The following is a 24,880-nucleotide window of genomic DNA, read 5'->3' as shown; positions in this document are numbered from 1 at the left end:
AACCCACACCTGGCTGAGGTGATCCTTTAGTCTGTGTCCCTCACTGGGCTAGAAATACTGTAAAGTCCTGGTCCTGGCTGCCCCCTGCATCACCTGGCAGGGGCTTAGGAGTGGAGACTGCCGGGGAATGTCTGTTGAACGCGTAAGTGAGTGGACCCAGAAAACAACATTAGATGCCTTGTTGTCTGCTCGTGTCTGCAAACCTCACTCATAACAAGAGTGCACTGGCCACGACAGGCAGTGCAGGCCACAATCCAGCTGAAGGAGGAGGCACAGGCAGGGAGAGAGAAACTCAAGGCTTCCCTGGGCAATTCACATGGCTCAAGACAAGCACAAAACAAGGACTGCAGCGTGGCTCAGAAGAGCAGCGGCAGCCCTGTGTGTGCCCAGCTGTGAGTTAGCACTCGACACTAAACCAAACCCCACTCTGCCACGGCTTCCTCCAGAAGACACTCACCTGCAGGGCCACCTTATAGAGCTGGGTCATGGTGAGGATGGCTTTCTTTACCACGTTCACGTTTTCATCCCGCAGGAGCATGTTGAGGTTGGCAATCAGTTTTAGCAGCAGCTCAATGTCCCGCTTGCTAGGAAGGGAAAAGAAGGAGCCAGTTCACGCTGACCTTGGGGGAGGAGATGGGACCAACAAATCAGGAGACTGAGGTGGAAAAGGATGCTGACACCTCCACTGCAGACCTGCCCTGGGCCCCTGCAGCATGGCTGGTCCTGCAGATTTCACTCCTACAACTCTGTAGGGCCCTGCTGGCTATGTAAGTGACAGCCAGCAACTGTGTTAAGTGTGACCAGTGCATCATCTTTTCCTCTGAGACAGTCTGGGTACCAATTTGGCCTCTACCTACCTACGTAGTTGAGAACCTCAAGCTCCAGATCCGCCTGCCTCCACATCCTGCACGCTAGGATGCACAAGTATGCACCACTATGTAGATTTATAGTGTTGCAGATGGAACCTAAGACCTTGCAATGCTAGGCACATGAGCCACATCCCCAGCCCTGTTCCGTCTTCATCTTACTTGGAAGAACATCTACTGCAGAGGTGGTAAAAATGGCCACAACCCCCTTGAGTACTTAAAGAATGAACCTAATAAGCACACGCAGTGCTTTACTCGGGCTCCCACTGTAGAGACCCTTTGGAGGACTAAGACCTGACGGGGTCACTTTGGTTGCCAGGAAGAATGAAAGGCCTCCAGTAACGTCTGGTCAAGGAATAAAGAAACTTAGGAAGGCCAGCCCTTAGAACTCAGCACATTAATGGCATTTTTCACAACATAAGCTCCAATCCGACTCTAAACATCAGCTGCATCATTCAAAAAATATGAAACATTAATCCCTGCACTCTGGAAGCAGAGGCAGGCAGATCTCTGAGCTGGAGGCCAGCCTGGTGTAAAGAGTGACTTTCAGGACAGCGAGGGTTACACAGACAAACCCTGTCTCAAAAAGCTGAAACCAAACCAAACCAAACCCCAAACATGCAAACAAGACCAAACACACAAGCTAAAGAGATGGCTCAGGGGTAGAGAAAACTGGCCGCAAGCCTGGGCTAAGCAGGACGCTGTCTCAAACAGATAAACGTGACTGTGATGCCAGGAGGGAGGGCAGCACACAGCTTCCCCGCCTGCGGTGCCCTTTGGCACACTGGGACACATTTGCTCCACACAATTTTTTTGTGAACTCAGAAAACTTAGCACAGCTGGGCATGGCGGTACATGTGGCAATGCCAGGACCAGGGAGCCGGTGGGGGAATGACACCATTCCTCCAAGTCCAAGGCCATGGAGAGAACCTGTCTCCACACATTTTCCCAGTAAAGAAGCAAGTGTGACCATGCGGGCACTGGAGTCAGACATAAACTATCCTAGGTCTGCCAAGTTCTACCTAGTGAACTTGGAGAACCCACCTGATCCTCCAAGCTTATTTTCTTCGTTAAACATCAAGAAATGGCTGGAAGCCTCATGCTCAAGGCTGAATACCAAAGTAGGTCAAGACTCAATAGCTCCTGGCAGGCTAAGATGGTAACAAAAAGAGCTACTCTGTCTCCTCCCCTCAGAGCCAGGAATGAGTAAAGAAGGAGTGGCCTGGAGGGACTGTCAGCTTCCCTCTCTCTCTCTTACACTCTCTCCCTTACACACACACACACACTCTCTCCCTTACACACACACACTCTCTCTCTCTCTGGCCCCTCCTTTCTTTTCCCACAATAAACCTCCTTTATACCAAGCACAAAAACCAAAAAAAAATCCCAACTACCTCCCCTCTGAGACTCAAGAGAGGGTGACTGGCCTCATCTAAGGCTGCCGTGGAGATCATAAGCAAGAGGCTACAAGCCATGATGAGACGCCTTTGCTTGTTCAACACCCACATCGCCGCTATTAGAACCAACCCTGTCTGAGGCCGACACCGGGACAGGAGGCCATCCAGACAGAGAAGCCCTGCTGTGAAGCTGACACTTTTTTTTTTTAATTAGAATTATGCAGGCAATTTCAAGCAGTGTGGAGCACCACAGAGAGCAGTGACAATCAAGACAGAAATGCCACTGGAAAGAGCCAAAGGGACCGCTCAGGAAGGGCTTTCTGAGCTACCCTGGGGAAGTGAAGGAATGGCAACCTGAGGTCACAAGTCGAGCGGAAGCAGACTGGCTGTGAAGGACTGGGTGTTCTACGAGAGCCTGAGGGGGATGGGCTCAGGCGAGTGCATGGTTTCCATTGAGTGCCCAGAGGGCAGCAAGACTGTAAGAGCAAGCATGGTAAGACAGCACGGCCTCTCAGCAGGTCAATTAGCTGTGGGCCAACAGGAGAGGCTATGATTCCCCTCAGGCAAATGGATGCCTCGGAGCTGGACGATGAGGGGTGGAGGGGGCGGGGGATGGCTCAGCAGTTAGGAGTGCACACTGCTCTGGAAGAGACCCTGAGCTCAATTCCCAGTACCCATGTCATGTCAGCCTGGTCGAGAGAAGCCACGGTGGAGACGGTGGCTGAGAAACAGCTGCTGCCTGTATTCTGAGAGGAGGACTGCCCCTTCTAGGAACAAGAAGCCATGCAGTGTTGGATGAAGTGCAGTGACTGTGGCATCCTGGGCTGCAATCCCATTGGGGTGTGCTGGGGGACCCTGGCAACCCAGGCGCTCTCAAGGAGCCCCCATACCATGCCTCCTCGATGAAGCCAATGACAAACTTGCGCACTTCGATGGACTTGTCTGCTTGGAAAGCGATGATCTCCTGTGACGTCAGAGGGAAGATGGGTTAGGCCGCACCAAGGGGCATGACCTCCCCTTTATCCCATCCCCAGGCTGACCACTCACGTCCAGGAAGTTGTCAAGCAGGGTGGGGTCTTTGTTGATGATCAGCTCCTGGACCTAGGAGATCGAAGGAAGGTAGAACAGACATAAAACCAGGCCCCAAAGCCAGGCATGGTGGCTTTCACTCACAATCCCAGTACTTGGGAAGGTGTCATGCTAGCTAGACAGTCTGGCCTATAGACTCTATCTAAAAAACGAAACAAAAGGGTTAGAGATGGCTCAGTGGGTGAATGTGTTCCCCACCCTTGCCTGAAGAACTAAATAGCAAGTCTGGAAAGAGCGAGCCGACTCCACCAAGCTGTCCTCTGCCCTCCACACACTTGTCCAGCCATTCGAGAAATAGAGAAAGAGCAAAGGCCAGGAGATGGCTCAGTGGGTAAAGCACCTCTGCTGTAAGAATGAAGACGGAGCGTGAGCCTCCAGAGCAGCCCCCGCCCCAGCACTCTGAAGGCAGAGATGGACTCCTGGGGCAACAGGGCTAGCAAGATGAATGGACCAGCAAGCTCTGCGTTCTACTGAGAGAACACAGTAGATAAATAAAGTGGAGCATGACTAAGAAACATGTCAAATTTGGGACTCTATAAGAGTGCATGCATATGCACGCATTTCATTCCAAGCACCAATACCATGTAAACAAGCACACAGACACACCAGATATACAGGCAAAATAAATAAATAATTGCTTAATTTTAGCCAGGCATAGTGGCACATGCTTATATTCCCAGAACTCCAGGAGGCGGAGGCAGGCTGATCTCTGTGAGTTCGAGGCCAGCCTAGCTTACAAATTGAGTCCACAACAGCTAGTGCTACACAGAGAAAATTCTGTCTCAAAAAACCAAAACCAAAACAAAGGAAGAACAACAACAGAAAAAATTGCTTAATTTAAATGTAGGAGCTGGAAAGATGGCTTGGCAGTTAAGGGCACTGGCTGCTCTTCTAGAGGACCAGGTTTGAATCTCAGTGCCCAGATTCCAGCTCCTCCTCTAGCCTTCGGCAGAGCTGCATGCTCACACACTCATGCAGGTAAAACACATAAAATTAAAAAACAAACAAATCTCAAATAAAAAGCCGGGCCGTGGTGGCGCACGCCTTTAATCCCAGCACTCGGGAGGCAGAGGCAGGCAGATCGCTGTGAGTTCGAGGCCAGCCTGGTCTACAAAGTGAGTCCAGGACAGCCAAGGCTACACAGAGAAATCCTGTCTTGAAAAACCAAAACTGTAAATTAAAAAAAAAAAAAAGAACAACCCAGGGGGCTGGAGAGATGGCTCAGAGGTTAAGGGCACTGACTGCTCTTCCAGAGGTCCTGAGTTCAATTCCCAGCGACCACGTGGTGGCTCACAGCCATCTATAATGTGATTTGGTGGCCTCTTCTGGTGTGCAGGTGTACATGCAGGCAGAGCACTGCATGCATAATAAATAAATAAATAAAACCCCAGCTGCAGTCCAGCAGACAAGAACAGGGAGGAAGCAGCAGGGGTGGCCCTGACACTCCCAACCCCCTGCGCCTCAAAGCTATGCTGTATGCTGAGACTTTCACAGGACACTGGGAGGCTTCACTGCATCTGTACAAGTGGGTGGCCCTGGTCAGCAGTGAGGTCATGAGAGCCAAGAGTACTGAACACAAGAGGGAGGGAGCCTATGATCCCCACTATCCGAGGAGGCAGGAAGATTACAAGTTCAACAGGTGCCAAGGCTGCACTGTGGGGTCAAGGTCAGTCTGGACAACATAATGACCTCTAAGACTAGAAGTCAGCCAGGCGTGGTGGCGCACGCCTTTAACGCCAGCACCCGGGAGCCAGAGGCAGGCGGGTCGCTGTGAGTCTGAGGACAGCCAGGGCTACAAAGAGAATCACTCAATCAAACGAATGAATGAATGAACAAACATACGAACAAGTAGAAAAAGGTCCAGGCATGTAGATGCACAGGGGAGTGCTTGCCCGGTACGCCATGGCTCTCGGGCCAATCCCTAGGATAAGGAACAGAAAAAAGGGCAAAGCCCTGGAGGTCCTGCCTTCTTGAGCTTCAGCCTTCGGTTCTCCAATCTCACAGTGTCAGATTCCAGCAAGCACTCTGACCACGAGAGCACATTTCCTGGAACCTCCCACACGTCAACCTTTTTAAAAAGCCGTATCTGAGGGGATGGGACGGCCATGTATACAGAGTGTGCTCCTCACTTGCTCCTCTCTCACCTCAAAGCTGGCTGCTTTAGCTGGGCTGCTTGGCCAGCGAGCTCCCCGGACTCACCTCTTTCCACCCCTGGAGCTGAGGTCATAGGCACGAACGGCCAATACCCAACTTCTATATGGCTGTCTGAACCCAGATCCTCTTGTTTTCACAGTGAGCCATCGCTCCAGCCCCATGCTAGACTCTGAAGCAGCACCCTCGCCCAGACACCCTCCTGCAAATGCAAAGCTGGCCCAACCCTCAGTGAAACAACTCCAAGTACTGCTAGTAAAGTACCCTCCTAGCTACACCACGGTCAGCACCCACTGTACCGCACAGGACCAACTGGCTCCTCTTGGCCACATGCGGAGGAAGTAGAACAAGGGTCCTGACCTAGGCAGTGTGGTCCCACCATCTCTAGTGCTGTGTGTGTTTTCTTTCAGGTGTTGGGAAGAAAGATCCCTAGGCTTTGTGCTTGATAAACAAGGAAAGTCTCTACCACTGAGCCACGCCCCCAGCCTCTCACTGGGGGATTCTAGGCAGGGGATCTACCACTGAGCCACGCCCCCAGCCTCTCAGTGGGGGTTCTAGGCAGGGGCTCTACCACTGAGCCACACCCCCAGCCTCTCAGTGGGGGATTCTAGGCAGGGGCTCTACCACTGAGCCACACTTCCAGCCCCTCACTGGGGGATTCTAGGCAGGGGCTCTACCACTGAGCCACACCCCCAGCCTCTCAGTGGGGGATTCTAGGCAGGGGCTCTACCACTGAGCCACACTTCCAGCCCCTCACTGGGGGATTCTAGGCAGGGGCTCTACCACTGAGCCACGCCCCCAGCCCCTCACTGGGGGATTCTAGGCAGGAGTTCTACCACTGAGCCACGCCCCCAGCCCCTCAGTGGGGGATTCTAGGCAGGGGCTCTACCACTGAGCCACGCCCCAAGCCCCTCACTGGGGGATTCTAGGCAGGAGCTCTACCACTGAGCCACGCCCCAAGCCCCTCACTGGGGGATTCTAGGCAGGAGCTCTACCACTGAGCTGTGCCTCTGCCCTATTCAATCACCTTTGAACTCCATCCTGGCTTCCTATTCTGAAGGACTCTATCCTTTTCTACTCCTGCACATGCTTTGGTGCTCTGGTGTGTTTGGTTATGCCTTACTTACATCTTCTCTTCCCCTAGCACTTAGTTATGATGCTCCCCTTAAAAAACCCTCCCTGACCCCCTGTGCTGAAGACTGCATGCCAGCCCTGCCTACTATTGCTTATCACTGTCCACCCTACTAGGCCATGACAAAGAGAAAAGGCAATAAAGAAGCACAGCATCTAAGGTGGACCTCAGAATCCAATGGCTGGGTGGGTTGGCCAGCTGCTAGCAGAGTGGCCTTAGGCTTAGTCTGTGAACTCTGAGGTCTGCTTTTCTGTGTATAAACTACAGGCAACCCCTCCCCACTCCACGCCAGTCCCAGATCTTGAGGCACAGAACGAGCATAGCACTGCACTCTGGGGCACAGGTATGTGCATGTGCAAGCATGAACGAGCGTATCACACGTGTGTGTGAGCGCAGGCATGAATGACTGCATCACAGGTGCGTGAGTGTGTGAGTACAGGCAGGCATGACCACAGGCATGTGTGACTTCAGGTGTCGGTGGCTCCCTCAGTGGCTCTATCCCCTGCCTTGTCCTGCCCTCCCTCTCCCTCACCCCCACCTCACCTGTTTGAGCACGGTGATCTTTGAGTCATTGGTGATCAGCGCAGCCTGGTTCAGGAGGTCGACCACCTGGAAGGACGGAAGCACCAGGTGTCATGCCCATCTTCCTGGCCCAGGCCAATCCTGCAGCCCTCCTGTTCCCAGCCCCGCAGCTGTACTCACCCTCTCAGAAGTGGTCATGCCATCAATGCCTGGCCCTTCCTCTTGTGTGAAAAACTGTGATGCCACGCTCCGGCGGGTGACACTGTCCCCACTGGCGCTCGCCATGACTGCTGTCAGGTTCTCCCTGGAAAAGAAACTAGTAAGTTTCCCTGTCCAGCGCCCCTTCCTCCTGAGTGGGGTTGGGGTTTATGGCCATGTGCAGGGGGTACCATGCCTCATCTCTAGTACTTCTGTTATATAGATTTTGGAATACAGGGTGTCAGGGAGGTTGGGCTGGTCTCAGAATGACTAGGTAGCCAAAGAGGGCTGCCACCTCCCCGTCCTTCTGTCGGTGCCTCCGAAGAGCTAGAATTATATGTGTGCACCCACACATTGTTCCAGGCCAAGCAGGGCTGCGTACTGAGCCCCTCCCCACCAGAGAGAGACAGACAGACAGACACACAGAGAGAGAGACAGACAGACAGACAGACAGAGGAAAAAAAGAAAAAGAAAAGAAAGGAAAAAAAAAAAAAGGCCATCGAGTGCCAGACAGAGGTAGTGCGTAATTTTAATCCCACCACTTGAGAGGCAGAGGCAGGTGGATCCCTGTGAGTTCAAGGCCAGCCTGGTCTACAAAGTGAGTCCAGGACAGCCAAGGCTACACAGAGAAACAAATAAACAAACAAAAAAAGGAAAGGCTCATTGCAATACAGCATCCCTAAGCCATTCCTTCTGTGAAAAGGGAGGGAGAGGAACTTCTGCCCAGTTATCACAAAGCAAAACTGACAAAATCATGAAATGACTCACAGAGAAGACACCACACCCAGCATTACTTTTAACACAGCAGCATAATCCGAACCAAGTGTTCTTAACCGGGGAGACAGGCTGCACGGTGTACCACACAGCTACATGCTGGATGGCTCTGCAGGCCGGGGCAGAGTGTTCGCATACCATGTGCGAGGCCTGACCCACACGGGGTAAATAAACAATCCAACAGATGGCACAGCTGCAAGAGCTGTGAGAGCCAGGTAGGTGCACACGCCTGTAGTCCTGACACTCCTGAGAGTCTGAGACAGGAGGACTCTAAGTTCTAGGCCAGCTGGGTAGCTAAGCAAGACCCTGTTTTAAAAGAAGGGGAAAAGGACTATGGAAAATCTCTCCTCAGTGACAGAATGCGGTCACTCTGAGCACTGGCAGACTACACTGGAGTGATTGCTACGGCTTGCTTTTTATAAGAGAGAGAGAGGGGGGTATCCGTTAAATGAAGAAAACGGAAGCTGGGGTGCACAGTGCTGGAGTCAGGGAGGCCGAGGCAGAAGGATCATACAGACCTGGATTCCGCTGTGAGGGTGGAGTCAGGTCAGCTGGAGAAAGCACTGCTGCTCTAACAGAGACCCTGACTTGCTGACCCCCAGCACCCGCTGGTCAGCTCAGAACTGTAACTCTAAGTCCTAGGAGGATATGAAACCCTCTTCCGGCTTCTGCAGGTACTCCGCATACACTCGGTACGGAGACATAAATGCAAGCAATACCCCATACACATAAAATCAAAATAAAGATGAATTTTAAAAACTAAGTTAAAATTAGTCCTAAATATAAATGGCACAACTGAAAAATCTAGAAGACAGCATTGGTGGTAACCAAGGTTTTGTTGTGGTTGTTGTTTGGGCTGTTTTGTTTTAAAACAGGGTTTATGTAGTCCTGGCTGTCCTGGAACGCTCTCTGTAGATCAGGCTGGCCTTGAACTCAAAGGAGATTCTGTCTGCCTCTGTCTGAGTGCTGGGACTAAAGGCTTGCACCACCACCACCCAGAGGAGATAACTAAGCTTAAATGGAATTAACTTATGCCTAAATAGCAATGCTACTGTTAGACATCACGGGCTAATAAATAAAAAGTTTACTGTCAGGACGTTTGTTTGTTGATTGTTTTTGTTTTGAGACAGGGTCTCTCTGTGTAGCCTTGGCTGTCCTGGACTCGCTTTGTAGACCAGGCTGGCCTCAAACTCACGGCGATCCACCTGCCTCTGCCTCCCCAGTGCTGGGATTAAAGGCGCTCAGCTTTTCTCTCTCTTTAATTAGTAAAAATTATGCTCAGATGCCAATAACTATCAGAGATTGATCCCAGGAGCCCCTTCATATCAAAATGTATTCCTGTATTTAAAATAGCACTGTTTGGGGCTGGTGAGATGACTCAGTGGTTAAGAACACACTGGCCGCTCTTCCAATGATCCGGAGTTCAATTCCCGGGCAACCACATGGAGGCTTATGACCATCTATAAAGGGATACGATGCCCTCTTCTGGCCTGCAGGTGTACATGCAGGCAGAGCACTCCTTTAAAAAAAATAATTAAAAATTAAAAAAACAACAACACTGTTTGGCAGTATATGGTGGCATATCCCTTTAATCCCAGCACTTGGGGCAGAGGTAAGAGGATCTCAGTTTGAGACCCAACCTCCCTGTGGCCACTGTCTCAAAACAAACACCCTTGGGGTTGAGGACAAAGCTCAGCTGTTTCATATGCACAAAGCCCCAGGCTCCATACCCAACACTACAGAAACCCAGAGGCGTAAAATTCAAGGCCATCCCATATTTGGGAGTTGGGAGGCCAGATGGGTCAAGAGTCCGTGCCACAAACAAAAGAGCAGTGTTCACGTGAAACCCCCACACACCCTCTGGCAATCTCTGGCTATGCTGGAGATGGAACTCAAAACCCCTGCATGCCAGGCTAAGTGCTCTAAAACCCAGCACCATCCCCAGTCCTTTTGTTGTTTGACTTTGAGGCAGGGCCTCCCTATGGCTCAGGCTACCAGTAAACTCAACTCTGTACTCCAGGCAAGGCCTAGAACTTTCTGATCCTCCTGCCTCAACCTCTTAAGTAGCTGAAATTACAGGTCTGCACCACCAAGCCTGGCCTAAGTCACCTCTAGGTGGCTTGAAACACCCAGTGCAGTACACAGTGTAACGTTTGTTACATTGTTATTGTTTAGGGAGTGATGTAAAAATTTACAAAGTCTACACATGGTCAGTGTAAACTGATTTCCTGAATACTTTTAAGGTTGTCGGAGGAGTCCACACACGTGAACTTCTGGATACAGAGGGCTGGCTGTCAACTTGTACATAAACTACTTTTTTGTTTCAGTTTTCCCCTCTAATAATGCTGGAGCTCAGTCTATTTTTTTTTCCCCTTCCTTCCTTTCTACAGTTGCAAATCATTTCATTACATAAATGTAGTTGGTGATTTCTGCTAGACTCCCTACTGAGGGCTATAGTTGGGATCCTTGCAGTCTGGAGATCACAAACAGTAACACTGTTTTCCTTCCCTTAAAGGGGCTCAGCAGTGACCGGCCCCTCCCACCAGGAAGTACAAACGACTCAGAAGATTGGACCTCCGTGTGTTTCTCTCTCATTCATTCATTCATTCATTCATTCATTCATTCCACGAACATCAGTTGAGCGACTCCAGTGTGTGATGGGCGCCGTGCTGGGCGGCAGGCACCGACTGAGACACACACCCAGTCCTCGCTTACACCGAGCTCCAGGGTCAGCCACAGCCTCAGACAGCGCACGAAGTAAATCCCTTAATAACAAACTCGACCACACGTGACGACGAAAAGGAAAGGCTCGGGGACCTATGAGAGCCTTCTTCTGCAGGAGGACTTTTTGGCAAGGAGGGCGGGAAACGTAGGTTTCGCAAGGGAAGTGACGTAAGGATGCCGAGCCCCCCCCCCCCCCAACCCCAAGGATGAAAGGGAGTTAGGCCGATGGATAACAGCATGTTTGGAGGGAGGGAGGGAGGGATGGGGAGTGCGGGGGGGAACAGCCTGTGCAAAGGCACCGAGGCGGGGTAGGCACATGGCCAGTTTGGGGAAAGCGAAGGGCCAGCGGCTGCCGTGTGCTGCGCGGAGGATGAGCCAGGACGCAGACTGGAGGCCGTGGGGGGGGGGGGTGTGCGGGGCGGACTTCTGCGGGGGACACGTTGGAACTTTGGCCCCGGGAGACTGGGAAGCCAAGGAAGGGTTCTGAGGAGCAAGGGGCGGTGGGGTGGGGGTGGGAGGAAAGGCAAGGGCCGGCGACCCCGCTGCTCCTGGCCCTCACCGAGGCCCCTCCCCGCCGCTCGCGCCCCTCCTCCCCTCGCCCCAGGCCCTCACGCCGCCACCCGCTCACCGCGGCTCCGGCCTCCGTCCCCCTCGCGCCCCCTCAGCAGCGCCTCTCCATAGACGCTGCTGCCGCCGCCATCTTCCGCCTGCCGCCGTGACACAGCGCAGGCGCTGCACTAGTAGGGCCGCCGGGAAATGGAGTTCCGCACCACGGCCCGTCTCCGCCCCTACGGCTTGCCGCGTCCGCAGCCGTCCTCCCTCCTCCGGCGTCCACCGGGGAGACCTCCATTTCCGGCCTTCGAGCGCCATGCCTTCTGGGAAATGTAGTCCGAAGTGCGCAGGCGCCGGGCGGAAATGGGAACGGAGGCTTCTGGGAAATGGAGTTCTCGGAGTCCGCCCCCCCCCCCCGCCCCGTCCCCATCTGCCTAGACGGCATCCTGACGTTAGAGAGGAGAGTGCTGTGAGCGGAGCTTCTGGGTCTTGGAGGATATCTGATGCCTTAATGGGGTCTAAGCAGAAGTTCAGAGCTTTTCCACCGTCGGCCCTGATCCCGTACGGAGCCTGCAGCATTTGCAGTCCTCGAAAGCCTCAGTCTTCCCGTCTGTCCAATGGGAACGTGGTTTCAGGAATCTCTGTGGGCTACTTGCCGTGTCGTATAAGAACACCTGTGGAGTTCTGAGCGCTGTCAGCCTCCTTTCTTCCGTGGGAGTACTTGCGGGGCTCTGGCGTTTCCCCCTCTTAGGTGGAGATGATAAGACACCTCGAGGCGGAAAGATTTCCACAACCCCACGTTGCGGCTCTAGGGCTTATGAGATCAGCAGTGTGTGATCCTCCACCCCACCCCTGGTAGCTCCCCAACTCCCCGTCCATCACTAGCTTCCAGGTGCCAGGACCGAGGCTCCAAGGTGCCTGAGGTCCGTCTTATTGCGATCCCCCAGGGGGCGCCCCAATCCGCGCCGCCCTCGGGGAGGTGGGAGGGGTGCCCTGGGCGGGCCAGGGCGGGGGTGTCCCGGCTATAAAAAGTGGCTGCCTCCCAAGGCGCTTGGGCCAGCGGGACTCCAGGGCTGCGTGCTTCAGGTCGGAACTCGGGGCCAGTGCCTGCAGAGAGACTGAAGCGCTCGGTTCCCCCAGGGGGGCCGCAGCCTGGGCTTGTGGGGGCGCAGGCCCGGGGGATGCTGGGTTCGGTGAAGATGGAGGCCCATGACCTGGCCGAATGGAGCTACTACCCGGAGGCGGGCGAGGTGTGTCCTCCGGGATGGCGGAGCGGGAAATGGGGACATGTGTGGAGCGGCGGGCTTTAAGCGCAAGCAGGGGTTGTGGTGTGGACCCAGATGGCAACCAAAGACCTGGGAACCCAGACGCCAGGTGTGGGAGTCGGGGGGGGGGGGGAGGGCGGGGTGGGGGGGGGTGAACAAGGGTTGGGAGAGCGATTTATACAAGAAGATCCTGGCGATGGCTTGTTTCCAAATTGGGGGGGGGGGGTTAGCGAAGAAACCTTGAGGTCACACTTGAAAGGTGTTGAGACCATGACTTTAAATGAAAAAATTGGAGATGGAGTCGGAGCTCTAGGACAGGGGAGTAGAAGAACCGGAGGACCTCAGGAAACCAAGTTCACAGTAGAAAGGAGAAACGTTGTGACTATGAGGAGTTGAGAATCCGCAGCAGTACGGAAAAGTCTGTGGTGGAATTCAGGGTTAAAGACAGGGTCGGGGCGGGGGGGGGGGGCTTTGGGCGGTTGAGATCAGAATTGGGGTTCAGGCATAAATGGCAGCCGAAGAGCTAAGGTAGGGACCGAAATAGGGGTGGGCAGGGGTCCTTTTTGAGGAATCGAATGCAACAGGTGGCTTGGGTAGACTAGCCCTCAGATGACGTCAGCCTCGGGAGATCGAAAGACGTGGGCATCCACGCTGTGTGGTACGAGTCAGTCTTCACCCGCCATCCTTACGGTGACCCTCAGCAGGGACTCCCCTCAGAATGTACACACCCTAGTCATTGCCGGACTTAATTCCTTCACCACCACCCCAAACAAACACAAAGTCCCTCTTCGGGTCTTACTCCTGTCTGTCCTGTTGCAAGGACTCATGGTCTGTCCGCTCACCCCGTAATCCATATTGTGATGGCAAGGAGAAGGGACGTGAGGTTCTGGACGCATTGGGTTTCTTTTTGTTGTTGTTGTTGTTGCTGTTTTTGTTTTTTTTTTCGAGACAGGGCGACCCATGGGCGACTTACGGTAGAGGGGAGATCGTGGACTGGGATGGTGGGGCTCTCCTACGGGTCCGAGTCAAGATTTAGTGGTTGAGGGAGGCGGCTAGGGTCTGTATTTCCAAATTGTGGGGTTGGACTCCTGGATCCCTAGGGGTGGTAGCCGGGCTGGGCCTTGGCGAGGGGCCCAGGAGGGGCCTGTCCTGGGTCTGAGGAGGTGTGAGATGTGGCAGAGCTGACCGGGATTGGATTGGAAGTGCGGAGAGGTGGGAAGGGGGAGGGCGGGAAGTGTTGGTGATGCAGTGGGAAAAGGCAGAGGCTCTCAGGTGATTGGGGGCATTGGATTTAAGAGAGCCTGCTACAAGTTGGCCTACGAGGGTATTGGGGGGGGGTTCGGGGTGGTGGTGGAGGTGAACACACCTGAAGGAGTTAGTTGGAAGGAGAGGCTAAAATTTAGGGGTATTGTGCGAATGCGTTCCGCTCCCCGCCCCCCCCACCCCCACCCCCACCCCCACCCCCAGGTGTAAACCCGAGTTTCCTGGTTAGCTGAGGCAGGAGGATGACAAGTTTGAGGTCAGCTACCTAGCAAGTTCCAGGCCAGCTTGCCCAACAGAATAAGGTCTTGGGGGAAGGGAGGAGTTAGGCCAGGGGCAGCCTAGATGTAATTTGGGGAGAACCAACAAGAGGAAAGAGTGGTTGGTTGGAATGGTTCGGAGGTAAAGTCCGAAGGTGCTTAACCCCCCGCCCCCCAACACACACACACACACACACACACACACACACACACACACACTCCTTCCGGCAGCACCTGCGGCTTCTCAGCAGGAAAGCCCACTTCTCTGCGTGTGTTTGAGAACAGTGGGTGGGCTGGCTGCATTCCCCGGGGACTAAGAACAGACAAGACTGCCCCCAATCCATCCCCACTGCACCCCCCGACATTTTCTTGCTCACTAATGGTTTCTGCTGATGGTGTGTGCCTCTGTGTGTGTGTGAGAGAGAGAGAGAGAGAGAGAGAGAGAGAAAGAGGGAAGGAGGGAGGGAGGGAGGGAGAGAGAGAGAGATATTAATGCCTTTTGTATCTGGCTTTTGGAAAGTGATCAGGATAACTCCATAGGACCTTAGGCTCTTACACATCTACTGCCGCAAACATCACTTCCCCGCCCCCTGCCCTCCGGCTCCCCGCCCCCCATCTCAAAGATGGGCAGTGGGGCACCTTGCGGGCTTGCTTGGGGGCCCTCTGGTTGGGTCTGGAACTGGAAGGTTACCCGACTCCCCCTCTCCTCCCCAGCACCCTCTTCTCAAGAAACAATAAGGAAATGAGCAAAGAAATTCCAGCCTCCCAGGTGGGGATGCGGGTCCCCTGAGGGCTTCCCCTGAGTCTCAGCCACACCCCGAGTCTGTGGAGGGGGGAGGGGGAGATCCGGTTCCGACCCGGACATCAGGGGTTCATCCTAGCCTTTGGGCGTGGGAAAGCCTAGGGTGGATTACAGCAGCTGGAGTGCTTAAGGTCAGACCTCAAGAAGGACTTCCGGGTGGGTGGGGGAGCAAGAAAAGGAAGGCCCTGATGTTCCAGGGTTGGGGAAAGAGGAGATGCAAAGGGATTCTGAGACTCTGTGGATCCCCCCACCCCACCCCAATGAGGCCGACCCTTTTCCCTTGGAAAGGGAGGGGCAGGAACAGCCAACCAGGGTGGGATGACCAGAGCGTTGGAGGAGGGTAAGAAACAGGCTCCTGGAGAGTCAGAGAATTCCTGGGCTGTGCTGCTGCAAACGAGGGGAGTGGGGGGAAGGGGGAGAGACTGCCAAGGAGGGGGGGGAGACTGAGGCGCAGGGGTGAGGTGGTGGGTGACGGGGGCGGCGCTGGGTGGGAAAGGGAGAGGTGGGAGTTTCTGGGACTCTGTTGGAGGGACACATACAGGGAGAGGAGTGGCCCGGGCTAGAGCCTGGGGTGGTGGTGAACACCTTTAATCCCAGCGCTAGGGAAGGGGAGGCTGGAGCCAGGGCAGTATGGCGAGCCCCTGCCTCTAAAAGAGGGAAGGAGGAAATATATATATATATATATAAAATCTGGGCTGTAGTAGAGTTGGTAAAATCCTTGCCTGGCATGCAGGCAGCACTGGCTTCAATCTCTCCCAGCATGGAATAAACCAAGCCTATTCGTGTAATCTCAGCTCTTGGGAGGTAGAGGCAGAAGAATGAGGAGTTCAAGGTTATCCTAGGTTAGTTCAAGGCTAGCCCGGGCCACACAGATGTGGTGGCACACACCTGTAACTCCAGCACTCAAGGCAGAGAGGCAGGTACATCTTTGTGAATTCAAGGCCAGCCTGGTCTACAAAGTGAGTACAGGACAGCCAGGGCTGTTACACTGAGAAACCCTGCCTCAAAAAAAAACAAAAAACAAACAAACAAAAGTGGCAGGGGAGGCTAGCCTGGGCTACACAATACTCGTCACAGGGAGGGAGAAATGATCTACCTCGAGAGACTGGTGAAGGAAGGCATGGGTGTTGTTCACCTGTCTGTGACTCCCTAAGCCATTCTGGAAGGTCCCTTTGCTCTCTGGCCCTCCAGCCCAGCTAATGCTCGCAGTGACAGAACCAGATGCGAGGTAGATTCCATTCAACCACCAAGTCTAAGGTCCTCTCAAATGCTGGGACCAGCTGGCCCAGCATGTGGAAGGCTGGGGAAGAGGAGAGAGGACAGTCGGTAGACACGGCAGGTGTTGTCTAGAAAGAGAGGGACCGTCCAACACGCTTAGGGGTTTCCCTGCTCTTTCAGATGACTGACTTCCCGCCAGACCATCTGCTCCGTAAGGGTGGGCATTTCTGGCCATCTTGACCATAGCTTTCATAGCATGGTCCAGGACACTGGTCAGGCCCAGGTTCTAGACTACTAAGAGTCTTCCTCTTCCTTTCTCTGTGGCCCTCACCCCTTGACAACTACTCTGGGTCGTAGCTGACTTGGCTGTAAAACGGGCATCATAATACCTCTCAAGCAAGGGATGTGGCTCAGTGGTAGAGCCCCTGCCTAGAATCCCCCAGTGAGGGGCTGGGGGTCATGGCTCAGTAGTAGAGCTCCTGCCTAGAATCCCCCAGTGAGGGGCTGGGGGCGTAGCTCAGTGGTAGAGCCCCTGCCTAGAATCCCCCAGTGAGGGGCTGGGGTGTGGCTCAGTGGTAGAGCCCCTGCCTAGAATCCCCCAGTGAGGGGCTGGGGTGTGGCTCAGTGGCAGAGCCCCTGCCTAGAATCCCCCAGTGAGAGGCTGGGGGCGTGGCTCAGTGGTAGAGCCCCTGCTTAGAATCCCCCAGTGAGGGGCTGGGGGTGTGGCTCAGTGGTAGAGCCCCTGCCTAGAATCCCCCAGTGAAGGGCTGGGGGCGTGGCTTAGTGGTAGAGCCCCTGCCTAGAATCCCCCAGTGAGGGGCTGGGTGCGTGGCTCAGTGGTAGAGCCCCTGCTTAGTATGTATGATTCTGGGATTCAAGCCTCAACATCAACCGCAAACATCACAATATCAAGGTAATAATAGCACACACACAAAGGTTTGTGAGGATTAGATAGTACCTGTGAAATGCTTGTGTCAGTTCCTGGTGCGGCATAGGTGGTGAATAAATACCTGTTAAAGCTGGGTATGGCGGTACATACCTGTAACCCCGGCGCTACGGAAGGTGAGGTTGCTACAGAATGAGTTGAGGCCAGCATGGCCTGTATAGCAAGAGCCTTCCTTTAAAAAAAAAAAAAAAAAAAGTTAGAGCTGGGCAGTGGTGGTGCACGCCTTCAATCCCAGCACTCGGGAGGCAGAGGCAGGCAGATCACCGTGAGTTCGAGACCAGCCTGGTCTACAAAATGAGTCTAGGACAGCCAAGGTTACACAGAGAAACCTTGTCTTGAAAGACCTCCAAAAAATAAATAAGTTAAATAAGGACCTCTACACTAGCTGACAATTATCAGGAAAGCATTAATATATAAGCCTGATTGTTCCTCAATGCCTGTTCCAGCCACCAGAGTGACAGGATCACAGGTGTGAGCCACCCCTGGGAGCCTGAGGGCGCCTCTGGTCACAGGGCAGTGTGTGCCACATCTCACGGAACTAAAAGGCACATGTTTCCCCTATCTGAACATTCCTGAAAATGGGGTGTGTTTGTACCCGTGGTTTTTGGTTGGTTGGTTGGTTTGTCGAGACAGGGTCTATCTGTGTAGCCCTGGCTGTCCTGGACTCACTTTGTAGACCAGGCTGGCCTCGAACTCATAGCGATCCACCTGCCTCTACCTCCCAAGTGCTGGCATCAAAGGCGTGCGCCACCACTACCCAGCTCAAATTCTTTTAACTTTTGTTTCACTTATTTATATAAGTAGAAGTGTGTTTGCACATGTGTGTGTTTCTATGTGTGAGTGCATGTACATGCGTGTGTGTTTAATGTGTGTGCGTACCCCGCACGCTTGTGCCTTTGGAGCTTGAAAGGGAACGTGCTGAGAAGGAGATCTGCTACCCTTTTCTGGCCCCCTTGGCCAGCAGGCACTCACATGATGGTGCACACACATACATGGAGGCAAAGCTATCATATGTAAAAAATAAATCTAAAAAGGACAAGAAAAGCCAGGTGTGGTGGCGGACAACACCTTTAACCCCAGGACTTGGGAGGCAGAAGCAGGTGGGTTTCTGTGAGTTTGAGGCCAGGACACAGAAAAACCCTTTCTTGGGTGGGGGCGAGAGGGGAAGAACAAGAAAAACTGGAACACCACTGGTTTTGTTAAGTAAATCAATTTTCTAGCTGACCTGGCTAATTTCGATTGATTTCTCAATTATTTTCAAATCAAATAATTGATTTCTCAATTTTACTGTGCTCAGAACCTCTATTTCTTCTTTTTCCTTCTCCTCCTTTTCCTCCTCCTTTCTTTCTTTATTTTGGGTTTTCTTTTTGTTTTTGTTTTTGTTTTTAAGATTTATTTATTGTATATGAGTGCTTTATCTGCAGAAGAGGGCACCAGATCGATCTCATTATAGATGGTTGTGAGCCACCATGTGGTTGCTGGGAATTGAACTCAGGACCTCTGGAAGAGCAGTCAGTGCCCTTAACCACTGAGCCATCTCTCCAGCCCCTATTTTGGGTTTTCGAGACAGGGTTTCTCTCTGTAACCTTGGCTGTCCTGGACTCACTTTGTAGACCAGGCTGGCCTCGAACTCACAGCGATCCGCCTGCCTCTGCCTCCCGAGTGCTGGGATTAAAGGCGTGCGCCACCACCGCCCAGCTACCTCCTCCTTCTTGTTAAGGCATGTCTCAGTATGTGGCCCTGGCTAGTCTAGAAGTTGGTATGTAAAAAAAAAAAAGAAAAGAAAAGAAAAAAAATAGAAGTTGGTATGTAGGCCAGGATGGCCTTGATTCCCTGTGTCTGCCTCTCGAATGCCAGGGGTCAAGTAAGGCACCACTATGATCAGCAATGAGACACTTAAAACCTCTTATTACGTTTAAAAATTATTTTTTGATTATTGTATATTGTGGTTATGAGCACATGAGGGCAGGTGCTCAAGAAGGCTAGAGGTGTCAGCGCCCCAGGGGCTAGAATTGTAGGCAGTTTTGAGGTGCCCAGCATGGACACTGGGAACTGAAGTCCTGCCCTTTGGTAGGAACTTGCTCTTAACTGCTGAGCCATCTCTCCAACCATCAACCTTTCTACACCATTACAAAAGTATTGAAACCCAGGCAGTGGTGGCCCACGCCTGTAATCTCAGCACTTGGGAGGCAGAGGCGGGTGGATCTGTAAGAGCCTGGTCTACAGAGTGAGTTCCAGGAAAGCCAGAGCTACACAGGGGAACCCTGTCCCCAAAAAACAAACAACCCGCCTCACCCCCCCAAAAAAGAAAAGTTTCTTGAAGACCCGAAACAATTTCATGGTTTTATTTTTCCATGACAGAATCTTGCAAGGTAAAGCCTGCCTCTTTGCTGAGACTGCAGGCCTGGATCACCAGCCCTGTTCCAGTTTCTGTTGATCTGGGATATGTTTATTGGTAATTACTGTATTCAAAAATAAAACTTTGAGAAGAAGTTTAAAAGTTAAAAATATGAGCAGGGCGCCGGGCAGTGGTGGCGCACGCCTTTAACCCCAGCACTCGGGAGGCAGAGGCAGGCGGATCGCTGTGAGTTCGAGGCCAGCCTGGTCTACAAAGTGAGTCCAGGACAATCAAGCCTACACAGAGAGACCCTTTCTCGAGAGCAGAGCATGGTGGTGCACACCTTTAACCACAGCAATGGCACGTGGATCACTGTGGGTTCAAGGCTACACAGTAAAAAAACAAACAAACCCTGTCTCAAAAAACCAAGCCCCACCCCCCCCCCCAAAAAAAGCCTCAAAAACTATATTTATTTACACTTGTTAATTTGTACATGTATGTGACCACACAAGTGCCTTGATGCTTGTATGGAGGTCAGAGGACAGCTTTCAAAAGTCAGCTCTTCTTCTACCGGGTGGGTCCTGAGGCTTGAACTTGTGTCGTTAGGCTCGGCGCCTTTACCCGCTGAGCCATTTGCCGGGCCCCTAATTTAGTTTAAAATAGCAGCCGTTTGTAAATAATAACCACGGGGTTTCAGAGGCTGTTTAAAGAGGAGAGTGAGTTTGAGAGCCGCCTGAGCTACACAGTGAAGCTTTTGTCTCAAAGACAAACAAACAAACAAATAAAACTTAATGAGAATAAGGGACACCGCCTCCCACGTTTGCAACACAGCAGGCAGGATATAGGAGCCAGGCAGTGGTGGCGCACACCTTTAATCCCAGCCCCCGGGAGGCAGAGGCAGGCGGATCGCTGTGAGTTCGAGGCCAGCCTGGTCTACAAAGTGAGTCCAGGACAGCCAAGGTTACACAGAGAGACTCTGTCTCGAAAAACCAAAAATAAAAAATAAAAAAGAGAGAGAGAGAGAGAGCGAGAACCGGTGCTAGACCTTTGGTCTATTGCAATAGCGGATGTTACAGATCAATGAACAATTGTACCCTCGCAAGAAAGAGGGTGCAAAAGGTTGACAAAAATCTTTCTTTTTTGATTTACTAAAGAGTGAATCTGGGGCTTCCTCAAGGCTAGGTAAGCAGTCTACCATTTAGCTACACCCCCAAACTCTCACTGGGGGATTCTAGGCAGGGGCTCTACCACTGAGACACGCCCCCAGCCCCTCACTGGGGGATTCTAGGCAGGGGCTCTACCACTGAGCCACACCCCCAGCCCCTCACTGGGGGATTTTAGGCAGGGGCTCCATCACTGAGCCACCTCGTCAGCCCTTGTTTTTATTGTTTATTTTGAGACAATATGCCGGTAAATTGTCCAGGCTGTCTGTCCTATGAGTCTCTCAAGTTTAGGCTGGCCTTGAATTTGTAATCATTAGCCTCCCAGGTAGCTGGGATTACAGGCCTGCACCACATGCTGGTCGTACTGATACTTAAAAATTGTGTTCAAAAATGACCTTGAATGGCTCATGCCTTTAATCTCAGCACTCGGGAGGTAAAGGCAGGTGGATCCCTGTGAGTTTGAGGCCAGCCTGGTCTACAAAGCAAGTGCAGGACAGCTAAGGCTACACAGAGAGACCTTATCTCGAAAAACCAAAAAAAAAAAAAAGACCTTGAGGCAGGGCGTGGTGTCACACACCTTTAATTCCAGGACCTCGGGAGGCAGAGGCAGGCAGATCCCTGTGAGTTCAAAGTCAGCCTGGTCTACAAAGTGAGTCTAGGACAGCCAAGGCTATGCAGAGAAACCCTGTCTCAAAAAAAAAAAAAAAAGAAAAGAAAAAGAAAAATGGTCTTGACCTCGAAGGTAAGGAAGACAGCGGAGACCTGGAGTGCAAGCAGATGACAGTACCTGGGAGAAGGTAGCTTCCTCTAGAGAGAGGGAGTGATGGATGAGGGGCCTTCTAGAAAAAGCAAGACAACAGGCAGGTGAACCAGATGTGACGGCCCACAGCTGTATTCCCAGCGTTTGGGAGGTGGAGACAGAAGGATCAGGAATTCAAGGTCTTCCTTGGGTACATGGTGAGTTTGAGGCCAGCTCTGTCTCAATGAGACCGTCTCCAACAACACATTAGGTGAATCTGGTTTGAGTTCGTTTTGTTTTTTCGAGACAGGGTTTCTCTGTGTAGCCTCGGCTGTCCTAGACTCACTTTGTAGACCAGGCTGACTTTGAACTCACAGAGATCTGCCTGCTTCTGCCTCCCGAGTGCTGGGACTAAAGGCGTGCGCCAGCATGCCCGGCTCATTAGGTGAATCTGTGTTCGAGAGCTCTTCGGCCGAGCAGTAGAGTGAGAGTCCCCTGATGCACCTCTGTCTCTCCTGCAGGTGTACTCTCCAGTGAGTCCTGTGCCCACCATGGCCCCTCTCAACTCCTACATGACCTTGAACCCGCTCAGCTCTCCCTACCCTCCCGGAGGGCTTCAGGCCTCCCCACTGCCTACAGGACCCCTGGCACCCCCAGCCCCCACAGCACCCCTGGGGCCCACCTTCCCAGGCCTGGGTGCTGGTGGCAGCGGTGGAAACACTAGTTCCGGGTACGGAGGATCCCCAGGACCTGGCGGGCTGGTTCATGGAAAAGAGATGGCGAAGGGGTACCGGCGGCCGCTGGCCCACGCCAAGCCCCCGTATTCCTACATTTCTCTCATCACCATGGCCATCCAGCAGGCGCCAGGGAAGATGCTGACCCTGAGCGAGATCTACCAATGGATCATGGACCTCTTCCCCTACTACCGGGAGAACCAGCAACGTTGGCAGAACTCCATCCGGCACTCGCTGTCCTTCAACGACTGCTTCGTCAAGGTGGCCCGCTCCCCGGACAAGCCCGGCAAAGGCTCCTACTGGGCCTTGCATCCCAGCTCCGGGAACATGTTTGAAAACGGCTGCTATCTCCGCCGCCAGAAGCGCTTCAAGCTGGAAGAGAAGGTGAAGAAAGGGTCGGGCGCCGCCTCTGCCGCCAGGAATGGGACGCCCGCCTCCGCAGCCACTGCGGCTGCCACGGTAGTCCCCTCCCCGGCTCAGCCCCAACCTTCCGAGCCTGACGCTCAGGCTGGGGAAGATGTGGGGAGTCTCGACTGCTCCTCACCCCCTTCCTCCACACCGTATTTCACTGGCCTGGAGCTCCCGGGGGAACTGAAGCTGGACGCGCCCTACAACTTCAACCACCCTTTCTCTATCAACAACCTGATGTCGGAACAGACACCGGCCCCTTCCAAACTGGACGTGGGGTTTGGGGGCTACAGCGCCGATAGTGGGGAGCCTGGAGGCTACTACCAGAGCCTCTATTCCCGCTCTCTGCTTAATGCATCCTAGCAGGGCAATTGGGACCGTGGTGATGGGGGGTTAGTTGTGACAGACGCGGTCTATTTACTGTGATGACCCATTGGCTACTGTGGTAACTGCCACTGCGTGGACTCTTTTCTTGGGACGGGGTGAGGGGGTTGTGAAGGCGGCTGTGTTGGGGGGTGTTGTTGAAGGCAGCCATGTCGGACATAGTGTGAATGACACCGCTAGGTTGGGTGTTTTGCTGTTGGTTTTTGTTTTTGTTTTTTTTCTTTTTTCTTTTCCTTCCTGAGACAGGGTTTCTCTGTAGCAACTCTGGCTGTCCTGGACTCGCTTTGGAGACCAGGCTGTCCTTGAAATCACAGCGATCCACCTGCCTCTGCATCTGGAGTGCTGAGATTAAAGGCGTGCGCCACCACCGCCCGGGGCTAGGTTGGGTGTTGTGTGAAAGCTGCCGTATCAGGTGGAGCCTTTGGCTGATCCACTGGGTGCCTGATGTTAGAGGGCATCTTGTTTGGCGTTTTGGATGCCACGATTGGCCTTTTGAGTGTGTGACTGCCAGTCACACCGTGCCAGCCATATCTTTGTTCCATTGTATCCGGGAATCGCCTTTTTTTTTTTCCCTCTCCTGCCCCGGCTTCCTTCTTGGTAAAACAGATGCCAAGTTGGCCACCAGGTCACATGGTGTCTTTTTTGACACGCTGGATGCATGGTACACCATGCTGGTGAGGTGACTTCTCAGGGTGCTCATATGCACCCTAATGGTCACCATGGGCCTGTCACCATCTTCTTGGTGGGGGGCTGGGTGAGGGGTAGATGGGAGTAGGCCTTGTGATGTTTCTATTTTTATTTTTTATTTTATTTTCCCCCCCTCTGAAGCCCATCCCCACCCTGGCCATGAGAAAAAGGGCTGGTGTGGGGAATTCCCGTTGAGGTCAAGTTCTTGTGTGGGACTTGGGATACCGCCTGTTTGACCATTAAAAAGGCACCATTTCTGGCTCTGAGTGTCTTTTTCGTTTGTGGATCCTATGGGGGCTTAAACACCTAAGCTGGTGCTCTCTGTGCTCTTCTTCCTATGCCTGAGAGCTGGTGGCCTCAGTGGGGGAAGGGCTCTGTGTGTGTGTGGGGGGGGGGGTGCAGGGGGAGCAGCAACGTGACCTTTGGCTCTTTGTTGTCCCTGACCCCAAGGACAGTTTGTTCATAGATAGCAGCCCCCGCAGTGGTGGGGCCAGGGCAGCCAAGGGGGGAGGTGGCTTTGCAGTGACCAAGGCCATCGCCCCTCCCCCACTCTGCAGACACACACACACACACACACACACCTACCTGAAGCTCTGAGGCTGCAGGGAACCTGTGGAAACTATGGACTATTCAATTGAGGGAAGAAGGAAAAGTATCGAGGGGCTTGTGTGTGTGTGGGGGGGGGTTGTGTGTGTGTGAGAGAGAGAAGAGAGATGTATTTATTTATTTTGGTTTTTCAAGACAGGGTTTCTCTGTGTAGCCTTGGCTGTCCAGGACTCACTTTGTAGATAGATCAGGCTGGCCTCGAACTCAACTTCAGTGCGACAGCCTCTGCCTCCCCCGACTGCTGGGATTGGCTGGGATTAAAGGCATGCGCCACCAGGCCTGGCTGAGTTTTATTTATTTTCCAAAGAGGGTCTCATGTTCCATAGTCTGGGGTGCTCAGACTCACGGTAGTCCTCCTGCCTCTGCCTTCGATGTGCCAGCATCACAGGGGTGTACACCTGTTTATATACGATCTATTCTGGTGTGTTCGGTGCTGCGGATGGAACCCAGCGCCCGGAGCATGCCAGGCAATCGCTCACCTCCTCAGCAAGGTCCACTCAGTCACTCTTTGTAGCCCTGTCACCCACACTGGCCCCACCTTGGCTCTTTTCTCTGGCCTCCCTCTCCCGGTTCAGAGTTTCCGCCTCTACCTGCCGCCTGGCAGGCGGGTCCCTCTATTTCTGTCGCAGTCCCCGCCTAGTCCAGGCTGCGTGTCACCCCCGCCC

General features: G+C 53.2%; 2 protein-coding genes across 5 annotated transcripts in view; one reads left to right on the top strand and one right to left on the bottom strand.

Annotated features, from left to right (window-relative positions):
- The window catches only part of SYMPK (symplekin scaffold protein), a 32,150-nt gene extending 20,422 nt beyond the window's left edge, over positions 1 to 11,728 (bottom strand). The window contains exons 1-6 of the mRNA XM_084771029.1: positions 11,482 to 11,728; positions 7,338 to 7,461; positions 7,179 to 7,244; positions 3,311 to 3,364; positions 3,154 to 3,227; positions 458 to 584 (exon numbers count right to left, since the gene is read on the bottom strand). Coding sequence (XP_084627155.1) covers positions 458 to 584; positions 3,154 to 3,227; positions 3,311 to 3,364; positions 7,179 to 7,244; positions 7,338 to 7,461; positions 11,482 to 11,723 — 687 coding nt within the window. The 5' untranslated portion in view covers positions 11,724 to 11,728. The remainder of the gene's footprint in view (positions 1 to 457; positions 585 to 3,153; positions 3,228 to 3,310; positions 3,365 to 7,178; positions 7,245 to 7,337; positions 7,462 to 11,481) is intronic.
- A 655-nt stretch (positions 11,729 to 12,383) lies between these two features.
- On the top strand, positions 12,384 to 23,870 carry FOXA3 (forkhead box A3). Of its 4 annotated transcripts, none has more exons than XM_084771047.1 (2): positions 12,384 to 12,655; positions 21,918 to 23,870. In XM_084771047.1, exons 1-2 carry the CDS (start codon positions 12,587 to 12,589, stop codon positions 22,899 to 22,901), a joined length of 1,053 nt encoding a protein of 350 aa, XP_084627173.1. In that variant the 5' UTR covers positions 12,384 to 12,586; the 3' UTR covers positions 22,902 to 23,870. The 4 variants fall into 4 exon arrangements, with proteins under 4 accessions (XP_084627173.1, XP_084627174.1, XP_084627176.1 ...); XM_084771048.1 differs by lacking the exon at positions 12,384 to 12,655 and adding an exon at positions 21,272 to 21,399; XM_084771050.1 differs by lacking the exon at positions 12,384 to 12,655 and adding an exon at positions 21,272 to 21,454.
- Positions 23,871 to 24,880: the final 1,010 nt, after the last annotated feature.

Source organism: Acomys minous (genome assembly GCF_964271855.1).
Source record: "Acomys minous genome assembly, chromosome: 20".
Taxonomy (NCBI): domain Eukaryota; kingdom Metazoa; phylum Chordata; class Mammalia; order Rodentia; family Muridae; genus Acomys; species Acomys minous.
Note: the sequence above shows the minus strand (reverse complement) of the source record. Positions and strands in the feature narration are given on the sequence as shown.

Coding starts and splice junctions, on each gene's coding strand:
- FOXA3 (XM_084771047.1), top strand. CDS start 12,587: ATGCTGGGTTCGGTGAAGATGGAGGCCCATGACCTGGCCGAATGGAGC. Junction 12,656..21,917: donor ACTACCCGGAGGCGGGCGAG/GTGTGTCCTCCG, acceptor TCTCTCCTGCAG/GTGTACTCTCCAGTGAGTCC.